General features: G+C 37.5%; 1 protein-coding gene across 1 annotated transcript in view; it reads left to right on the forward strand.

The window, feature by feature from the left end:
- The window catches only part of GNA13 (G protein subunit alpha 13), a 37,650-nt gene that overhangs the window by 20,919 nt on the left and 5,363 nt on the right, over positions 1 to 11,368 (forward strand). Inside the window, exon 3 of the mRNA XM_036899728.2 lies at positions 7,255 to 7,305. Within this exon, the coding sequence (XP_036755623.2) occupies positions 7,255 to 7,305 (51 nt within the window). The remainder of the gene's footprint in view (positions 1 to 7,254; positions 7,306 to 11,368) is intronic.

Here is an 11,368-nt window from a genome sequence, read left to right on the forward strand (position 1 = left end):
TGTATGGAAAAAATTCAGTTTTACCTATTCAAAAAATTTTCAATAAAAGTTTATCTCTGCTAAGCCATCAAACTGTGTAATAGGGCAGTAGGCATATTCATATTCTATTTCTGACAAAAATCCATGGAACTGATGATGGTCACTAAGTCCATGACAGCAAATTAAATTAATTGTTGACGCTACTTGTTCATTAACCATGATAGATTCATACATTTCCAACAAAGTACCTGCTTTGAATAATACAGTAATATAATCAAATAATAAGTGAGTAATCCAATATGTAACCATTTTCACAGTCTTTGTAAATTTTTCCCTTTTCTGCTCCACATATTTTGCCATCATAAGTTGTAACACAATCTAGCACATTGCAAGTTTGGTTGTACTGATTTAGTGTTGTCTCAGCTTCTTTGAAAATATGCTCATTTGTAGTTCTTTCACACAAACTATTAATACAGACTAATTCTTTAGTCACTTCAAACTTGGCACTGATTCCTTGAGTGAACAACTGAGCAGTAAATGGTAGTACTTGCTTGGCTGACAAATATGAGCCACTTGGAAACTTAATTTGGTTGTAGTCTCATTATCATTTTTTAGTTTTGTGAAGAAATTCTGCTGTGGTGAACTATTCCATTTAAAATTTTGTACTTTTCCTGATGATCACATTCCTGTGAGGTGGGATTATTTTGAAGAGTGTTCGTCCTGATAATGGTGACATATATTGTATTATTTTAACACAGTTACCATGTTACTGCATAATAAATACAGTGCTTTACCATCTAATTTGATAGCAGAATTATCCGCTGTGCCTCAAGAGCATGACATTTGAAGTTCTCTTTTTTGCTTTTTGTTTTTGATGGATGAGTACTAGTAGTAAAGTCATGGTATGGCAATACTGTTGACACTTGAAACCTTTTCAGGTTGTAATTGCGTCAGTGTAGTTTATAGGGCAGAGTGAAGAGAGCGCCACATAGGCCTCATGACTGTTCATGGCATGGAAGCAGCCATAGACAGCACATAAACAAATGAGCGTGGCTGTGTTCCGATGCAGTTTCATTTATGGACACTGAAATCTTAATTTCTTGTTATTTTCAGATGTCATAAATTATTCTTTTGATTAATTTTTTTTTTTTCAACAATTTAGAAATGGTCCGCAAAAAACAGGCAGTGGGCTGGATTTGGCCTGCAGGTCATAGTTGGAGGACTCCTGATGTAGAATATAGGTACATAAAAGGAATAATCCAGTGATTCTCAACCAGCCTTTCCTTCTGGCACAGTAGTAATTCACTACCACTGTTGTACTGGCATATACTTTTCCTGTAGTTTTGTGATGAAGATAGTTTTTAAAGCTCCTGTTATATATTGTCGGATTGCCTTCTAGAATATATTTATGCCTTTTAAAAAATCTGTATTTGATCCTTATCTCTATAGACTTTAGAAGTTAAGATTGGACTTTGAAGTTAAAATCTCTACTTTGCACCTATACTGTGTAAGTAAAGTTACCCCCTTCCTATTGACATAAAGCTGCCAGTATTTGAGTATATTCTTCTAAAAAAGCAGATAATTTCTTCTTGTGTATTCTTCGGCTGTCCATCTTAAATTCCACATCCTTTTAAAGTAGTACATTCCAAATCCTGTCCTTTATATATTTTAGCTTTGCAGAAGAGAACATTGAATAAATCCATCACTTGTTCAGTAACTGGGCAAATAAACTGCCGAATCTTCCCTATTACTATACATTGGTTTAATAGAAGTTATTTTCTAATTTGGGTTCTCAGCTTTTCTCTTACCTTCAGACTCATACTGTCTTTGCAAAGAATCCTTATAACACATATTTGAGGGACAACATTGGGGCTGTTCCTTTATGGAAGAGACAACTTTGTAAAGTGGATACAAAATATAGTTCATAGAACTAACAGAATTTTTAAATTCAGAGGGACACTGGAGCTAATTAATTTCTTTCCCTTTTTTTTGGTTACTACATTCACCCTTATTATCAAGTCCCCCCCTCCATACCCCATTGCAGTCACTGTCCATCAGTGTAGTAAGATGCTGTAGAGTCATTATTTGTTTTCTCTGTGCTATACTGCCTTCCCTGTGACCTACCTACAGTATGTGCGCTAATTATAATGCCCCTTAATCCCGTTCTCCCCCATCCACCCTTCATACCCCCTCCCCTTTGGTAACCGCTAGTTCCTTCTTGGAGTCTGTGAGTCTGCTGCTAATTTTGTTCCTTCAGTTTTGCTTATACTCCACAAATGAGGGAATTCATTTGGTATTTGTCTTTCTCTGCCTGATTTACTTCACTGAGCATAATACCCTCTAGCTCCATCCATGTTGTTGCAAATGTAGGATTTGTTTTCTTCTTATGGCTCAATAATATTCCATTGTGTACATGGACCACATCTTCTTTATCCATTCATCTACTGATGGACACTTAGGTTGCTTCCATTTCTTGGCTATTGTAAATAGTGCTCTGATAGACATAGGGGTGCATATGTCTTTTGAATCTGGGATCCTGCATTCTTAGGGTAAATTCCTAGGAGTAGAATTCCTGGGTCAAATGGTATTTCTATTTTTAGTTTTTTTGAGGAATCTCTGAATTGCTTTCCACAATGGTTGAACTAATTTACATCCCCACCAGCAGTGTAGTAGGGTTCCCCTTTCTCTGCATCCTCGCCAGCATTTGTTGTTCCTTGTCTTTTGGATGTCAGCCATCCTAACTCGTGTGAGGTGATATCTCATTGTGGTTGTAATTTGCATTTCCCTGATAATTAGCTATGTGGAGCATCTTTTCATGTGCCTGTTGGCATCTCAATTTCTTCTTTGGAGAAGTGTCTGTTCATATCCTCCACCCGTTTTCTAATAGGATTATTTGCCTTTTGGGTGTTGAGGTGTGTGAGTTCTTTATATATTTTGGATGTTAACCCCCTTGTTGGATATGTCGTTTACAAATATATTCTCCCATACTGTAAGATGCCTTTTTGTTCTGCTGATAGTGTCCTTTGCTGTACAGAAGCTTTTTAGCTTGATGTAGTCCCATGTGTTCATTTTTGCTTTTGTTTCCCTTGCCCGAGGAGATGCGTATAGGAAAAAGATTGCTCATGTTTATATTCATGAGATTTTTGTCTATGTTTTCTTCTAAGAGTTTTTTGGTTTCATGACTTAAATTCAGGTCTTTGATCCATTTTGAGTGTACTTTTATGTACGGGGTTAGACAATAATCCAGTTTCATTCTCTTGCATGTAGCTGTCCAGTTTTGCCAACACCAGTTGTTGAAGAGGCTGTCATTTCCCCATTGTATATATCCATGGTGTAGCTAATTAATTTTATCTGTCATCTCATCATTTTATTCTTGAGTTAACTTAAGCTCACTGGTGAGTGTTCATTGGCCTGTTAATAGAAAAGCCTATCTTGTGACTAGAGCTCTGGTCCACTGGCTGCTCTGCCATTGACATAAAACAGCTTTAATTTTAAAAAGTCGTAAGTGTGAAAAAATGCTTTCTTTGGATTTTATTAAAAATTCCCTTCAGTAACATAAAAGAGACTAGGAAAAGTTACAGTGGAGTTTTAGGTCAAACCAAAAAGTGAGTCTTAAAGCCGTGATGTTTCTTGCCAAATACATTAAATTATTTACTCTGTATTAGCCAAAAGACAAAGCAACATAATTCAAACGAATCACAACAAAAGTGAATTAAAGATTACTAGGTACATAGATATAAGGAAAGGAGAACTTAAATTTAAATCAGTTGCACAAACTGAAATTGTTGCCTAGGGCAGAACTGCAGTGATTATCCATTGAAGCATGGAACTTCCTCATTTTGACTGTTAATTGAGGCCTGGAGAAATTTAGAGACTTGCCAGATTGCTCACTGTTAAGAGAAAGGACTAGAATTCATTCTTTTCTTTGATGTTAATATTAGACAACTAGAAGACTTTTGATCACTTCTGAAACTGGCAGGAAAAATATTCTGGAGGGAAAATTTCACCCAGTAATTCATACGTTGTTCACCAGACACTGTTGGGGAAGAAGGAGAGGAGGCTACCAGGCACCATGCTCTGAACTAGATATACAGTTTGCAGAAGGGCACAAAAGCACAAACAAAAGGCAGTGATCAGAAGCTTGCGGGCTTACTGGGAACAGAGATGCTGTGCTGCACTCCATGGCTTCATAGTTCAATTGCAGATAACACACATATTGTGTTTTTTAATTTGGGATTTTTTTGAGATTGTAAATAGACAAGTTTTCTCTTTCTTCCTGCTCTTTTTTCAATAAAACTCTTTAAAGCTACTGAAAGAAAATTCCCCAAACTATGTACTTCAGAAAAGTATTCATCTTATAGTACATGTATTCACATATGCACATGTGCATTTGTGTGTGGGTGTGTAATCATTTGCTTCAGAGTAATTTAATTTGGGGGATCCTGATGTCTAATAGTATGAAGCTTTAGTTTACAGCCACACACATAAAAAGATTATTAAACCATTCTTAGGTCTCCACTGTTTTCTTGCTAATGGAAGACTCAGTAGTATCACCTATGAAACAAAATGGTGAATTAGCATAACAGCTTTTTTCAATTGGTGAGTTATTTGTGAAACTAAAATGTATTTCTCATAGGAATAATATTTTAAAGTATTTATACTCCTTGAGTAGATACTGGCTGAAGTGGTAGGGCAGAAAGCATAGTATAGTCATTTGGCAGTAGGGCACTTTACTTAGAACTTAAAATATAAAGAGGTAATTCACACACTCAAATATGTGAAAATGAATTATAAATATTGGGGTTTTTATTTTATACAGTCCCAAGTTCATAAAGGACTTTGTGAATTATACTGATGAAACTTCCTTCAGTAGAAGTTGAAATTTATTAACAGGAATACATGCATATTTCTGTAATTTTTATCATCTGATTTTAGTGAGCTTATAAATTTCCAATAAACAAAAACATGTAGTAATTTGAACCCAAACGATCTAAGACCACCTCTTAAGGAATGCAGTAAAATCAGGAAGCTTCAGTGAAAAGAACATGTAAAGCATTTTTGTATTTGTAACACCAAGAGCAGAGCAAATGGGACAAAGTTTTGACTTTTTTTTGTTGAAAAAAGAATATAGTCACTTTTAGAGACACAATTACCATTACCATATTTTAAAAGCAAAACCCATAATGTAGATCATTCTTACCAAATCCTTGAGTCCAGATTTGTTATGGAATTAAGAATTTTTTTGGATTTCAGAAAGATAATATAGTGCATGTACTGTTTAGTATGTAATATCCACATTTTTTTGCAGCAAAACATTTGACTACTTCCACTAAGTAGGAGAAATAAAGACTTTAAAGAACTGCACATCAATTCAGGTCAGGTTTTGTTGCCAAATGAGTGTTGAGGCCAAACTTACAACAAAACTTATGGATAAGGGGTTGTAGACCTTCATTTTGTAATCTACTTTAATTTAGCATTTAATGGTAAAATATTTAATATATAGTAATTATATGAAAGTAATTGTTATTTGATGACTTATATGTTATTATGTTAGTATGCCAAAATTCATTCAGTCATTCCCCTAATACGTGGAAAAATTATCTTCTAAATCTTGCTATCATAGGTAGTACTGAGTAAAACATCTTTTTGTTTGTGTCATTTTGTTTACATTAAATATATTCCTTAAGTGGGTGAAAGTTCATAAAAATTTTATGAAATATACTATTCATAACTTAATGAAAAGTTCATGTGAATTTGCAAGGTCACTAGACTATTCCAATCTCTCTACCCTCAAAAACAATGGGTTGAGTATAAGTATTTATTTTTTCAAAGGGGAAAGAGGGCTTGCTGCTTCAGGTAATATGTTTGTCTTAAGGTTATCTTAACTTGGATTTAACAATTTGTTAAGATGAACAGCAATGCTAATTGAAATTTCTGTACCGTTGAACTTTTATTACTGGTTTGGACTTGGATATGGAATGTGTCATTTTCTCTTTTAAACTGGGCTCCCTTGCTCTGGGGTCCCTAAAATGATGAACATCAGTCACCGTAATGTGGAGCCTTAAGCTTAGAGTTTGCACCTTGGCATATTATAGAAGTATCTGCAGAACTTCTGCATATCCTACATGATCCTGGCTGAGTACGTCATCTTTGTAGTTTCACTATTAGTGGGCTGAATTAGTATTGTAATTGTTGAGTAGGAGAGAATCAGTAGAACCTTTGTACAGTTCAAATGCAAAAGCAAATGAGTGTCTCACTGTCTTTTATTGAACTGTACTAAGAATATGTTAACGTGATGGGTTTATTACTCATTTTTTTAATGAATTAGTTAATACTTGTTAACATTTCTCAGTTTTACTTCCTAACATAGTAAATATTAATAGCTATAACCCACATAAACATAAGTGTCTTTGGGATCCTCAAGAACCTTAAGATGTATAAAGGGATCCTGAAGACCCAAAAATTGAGAACTGCTGCATTAAGGCTTTGGGACTCAGAGTGTGTTTGCAAAACTACTGCATGTGTGCCCCTCCCCCATAAGAGCCTACCCTTAACACGATCTTGAGGTGATTCTCCTACACATTAAAGAAGCACTGCCTTCTTGCAGAGGCAGCTTTGGGCAGGGGAAGTGCCATGGTAGTTTAGAAATCCAGTAGGAAAGTGAAAATACAGGGAGAGAGCCATGGGAGACTCTGAGACACATCCTAGAAATCTAGGCTCAGAGAGAGTAGGGAGGCCACTGCAAAAGACCTATTGGAAATATGAAGCCTGCTGCATTTTTCAAAACCTTTCAGAACAAGGTGTCTGCCTATTACTGAAAGGTTTTATAGTGTTCTCACCTCAGCTCCAGTTTGCTCTTGTCTCTGCAGATAACTACCATTGGTATGCGCTTAAGATAGAAAAATGTAGACCAAAAAAATCCCACTTAAATTTTCATTGTATATTTATCTCAGAAGCAGTTTTCACCTTTTAATTACATCTTCTTTTTGGATAGTTATATCAAAAACATACATATAATGCTAACCAAATAGATGATCGCTTTGAGGTATTTATTGCTTATGTAAAACATTTGTGAAGTTAATCAGACTGTAGCACTTTGTGGCACAGGCAGACATTTTATACGTTTTTAGTGGGGTTAGCTGTTCAGTCTGAAATTGGTGACTAAACAAAGAATGTTTGGACTAAGTGTATAAGCAGACAGTTTAATATAAACTGTTGTAACAGAAGCTTCCATTTCTAAGCCCTAATAACTGTTTATTCTCTTTTTGTTTTTAGGGTGAATCTGTAAAATACTTCCTGGATAACTTGGATAAACTTGGAGAACCAGTAAGTTTTTAAACTGAATGTTTAGGTTTATTGCCATTTGAAAGCAGTAGTTGATGATATTGGTGGTAGGAAATTTAGAAAAATTACATATTGATCTATTTGCTTCTTCCTTTTTCCTCGTGGCAGTCTTCTGACTGTTGCTGCTTCATTTTTCCTCCTGCTGCCATCTAGATCTCTGCCATTTCTGTAAGGAATACTCTATCCACTATCTCATGAAAGTAAAATGGTGTAGAGAAAAAAATTTATTTTTGAAATGAGATTGCACATTATCTGTTCTACTTCAGTGTCTTTTTAAGTTTTTAAATCAGAAACAGAAAAGAATGCAGTGGGTTGATTGATTTCAAAACCTTTCAGCAAATGGTACTTTCCAGTTCAGAACCCCTTGTGTTGAGTTTAGAGTAGGAGGGGTGGATCCTGGCTGCAGGGATTCCATAGGGTTGGAGAAGGAGTCCGCCTTTGAAAGAGTGTATGGTTTTGCTGCAGTGTATCCCTCAGAACCAGTCACTGGCTTGCTGCAGGCAGGCAGCGTACGGCCTGTCCTCCGTACTGGACTCTTGCAGAAGACTGCGTTGGAAGAAAGGTGTCTGGTGCTAGAAAAGATTTGAAAGCTGTTGCCCTTGAGTCATTTGTTACTTACTGAATTTAGTAGAGCTCCATTTACCTCCTCTTAAAGCACATTTCTGTTGCAAATTTTAATACAGTCTTCTGGGTTCTTTGAGGTTTTTAACTTTAAAAATCTAACTGAAGGAAAGCATAAAATACAAGCCATTGCAAGCTAGAAAGTAGCATACTAATGTATCTAGGACATGGGAAAAGTACTTTCTTTTTGCTCTAGCAAGGTAGTTTTTGCATTTTACTAATTTTGTATTTTGCTAAATTGCATTTGTCTGCCCTTAAGCTGACATGTTTTTCTCCTGCCTGTTTCCTAGACACGGGTGTTCCAGAAGTTGGGCTCTCCCTATTTGTTTTTATTCGTTCAGTCCACATCAGTGAAACTTTGTATTATGACTTGTTTGATTGTCACTTTAACATCTGGTCAGATTGTAAGCCTTAAAAAAAGTTTAAGTATAGGCCAAATGGAGAGAAGTCTTAGTAGATAAACTAATTTTTAAGCATCATTTCATGTTTTCCAATCCAAGCAGTATGGGTTTGACCTGCTCTTCTCAATTTGTCTTTTGAGATAGGCCTCCCTGAACACACCATTAATAGTAGGTCCCCTCTTATTCTCAGTATCAGCTCTTGCTTTTTTCAAACTTCATTGTTCTTATTACAGATTATTTATGTTTTATTTATATGTTTACTGGTCTTTTACTCACCTCTTTCCATGAGGGCAAGTACCTCATCTCTTGATGATAAAGAGTTGAGTTCCTGATGGCCAGGGGCAATGCCTGGCACCTAGTAGACATCAACGAGCAGCTTTTGAGTGAGTGCTTAGTCAGCTCCCGTTAGTTTACGCTACCTGCTTAGAGTGTAATGTGGAGAACAACTCTGAGGCCACATCTGGAATAGGAAGAAAAAAGTGCTGTGATCAGTAGGGTATTGTAAAGGAGGGGTGAATAACCCTGGTCTGCTCAGATTGGCCACCCCATTATGAGCATGTCAGACAATTCACAGGATTGCATTTGCTGCTGCTTGTCCAACAGAAGGACCAGGGCTGCTGAAGCCCTGCTGTGTGCTCAGCCTGATGGACCCCCTGAGTGGTGGAATATCACTGGGGTCGGGGACATGGGCTCTGCAGCCAGACCACCTGGGATCCCATCCCACTTCCACCAAGGGGAAGGGCGGGTCTGTGACCTTAGATATCTCTAAACCTTATCACGGGCATAGTAACTGACCTGTAGGACTATGAAGCAGTTACATGAAATGAACTCCATGTCTTAGTCTGCTTAGGCTGTCATGAAGAAATGCCATTATAACAACATATGCTACATTCTCATAGTTCTGGAGGCTGGAAGTCCACAATGAAGGAGTCAGCATGCTCGGTTTCTGGTGAGGACTCCCGTCCTGGCTTGTAAGACTATGGCCTTTTTCTCTGCGTCTTCACATAGCTTTTGCTCACACATACACTTGGAGAGAGGTCTCTTGTTCTTCTTATCATTCTAAATTATCTGATTAGGACAATACTATCTGATTAGGACAAATACAATCAGGTTGGGGGTTAGGGCTTCAGCATATGAATTTTGAGGGAACACAGTTCAGTCCATAGCACCCAAGAAGGTGCTCAGAATGGTGCCTGGCATGCAGTAAATGCCCAGTGTTAGCTGGTTTTTTTGATCACTTGTATTTTAAGAACTCATTCTAGTCAGACAAAACTTAACATACATAAAACAAGCACAGGACAATAAATGATACTAATCATGAAGATAATACTAATTCATAAAATAGCAAGAGGTGTTTTGGCTGGAAAAGTTGGAGAAAAGTTGGAGCTAGCTTTTAAGAGTAAGTAAATCTGAACTGTCCGGAGAACGAGTTGAATTTAGATATGAGAGGAGGGCATGCAGCCCATCAAAGTGGAGGAAAGCTGGATGTGTTTAATTTTAGGAGGCCTATCTGTCTGACGAATGATATGAGATGTTCGTGGCTCTAACTTAGAGAAACAGATTTCTAGAAGACAGTGGCTTGGATCTGAGTATATCATCCATCGCACTTGCACTGCTCTGCATGTGAACGGACATATAATGGTATCAACTGTAAAGCTCTGTGCAGCCTTTACACCAGGATTGTGGAAAGCCTGAACAGTGTAGAACCGAGTCTGCCGTTTCCAGAGAACAAGGAATGAGGAGGTTATGAAAGCCAGGCAGCAGAGTTTGGATCTGATGCAGTGAGGAGGCTCAGCCCTAAGTTCTGAAGTTCTCTTGCAGGAGGGTGAGTCTGGGAGTGGCTTAGAGATGGAGCTGAGGGGTGCGAGACATTCCAGGCAGAGAAATGGTAAAGAGATGGTAATCCACACCTGAGGTGATAAAAACAGGGACAGTGGAAATAAAGAGGAAAGGGAGACCATCAGAACGATTCAGAGAAGGAGCATCAGGATTTGCTATAAACCAGGAGATAGAAGAGCCCCAGGTGGCGGGAGCCTCAGGAATGCGGGGACTCGGTGGGGCAGCTGCAGAAAGGAAAGCCTTCTTGCTGGGCTGAGAGGTGTTGGTAAGGAGGGAGGAAATGAGGTTTCTTACTGAATAAGTTGTGTTCATGAATAGGTTGTAAAATGCAAATGAATGGCGAGCATGTAAAAATGAGAGATTTGGGAGATGGAATGGAAGCTGGCTCTCTCAGCCTTCTTGATCGCCCTCTCCACAGCAGTGGCGACCGTGGCAGTGCAGCTAGGCTAGTGACACAGACTGCATGTCAAATGCAGCTCTTCAGCACTCACACATTTAACTCACCACACTCCTGTGACTGTTTCTGTATTTTACAAATGAAGGCATTGAGACACAGAGAGGTTAAGCAACTGGTCCAAGATCACACAACAAGGATGTGAAGAGCTAGCTCTAAAATTGATAGTCCTAATCACTGTTACTATGCCACACCATGTAGCGTTTGATTACGTTATCCTGTGTTTTGTGCTGAATATGCTTTAGCCTTTAATTTCCTAACTATGTTGTTAGCTCCTAATTAAGGCAGTAATAAAGAACTTTTCATTTGTGTGGGATTAGAAAATTTTAAAAGTCAGGGCTGGCATATTTCTGAGACAGCTGGTGTACATAGGCACACATATGTAAATTGGTACCTTTCTGGAAAGCAGTTGGGCAGTAAGTGTTCAGGGTCATCAAAATGTTCATAATCTTTGACCTCTTAATCTTACTTGTGGTTATTTAGTCTCAGGAAATAGTCCAAAAGGAAAAAAAAAAGTGTGTCCATGAGAATTTTAATTGTAACATTTCTGTTAAAGCAACAAATTATAAACAACCTAAATGGCCACTGGTAGCAGGAGATGTCTATGTGAATTACAGCATATTAATCCATTGCATGTATGTTACACTGTGTTCATGGGAAATACAGTTCTAACAGCATATATCACAATTTGTGATAAAATGTTAAGCAAAAAAGTGGGAGCAGGCTAAAA

The sequence above is a fragment of the Manis pentadactyla genome, chromosome 4, assembly GCF_030020395.1.
Source record: "Manis pentadactyla isolate mManPen7 chromosome 4, mManPen7.hap1, whole genome shotgun sequence".
NCBI classification, from domain to species: domain Eukaryota; kingdom Metazoa; phylum Chordata; class Mammalia; order Pholidota; family Manidae; genus Manis; species Manis pentadactyla.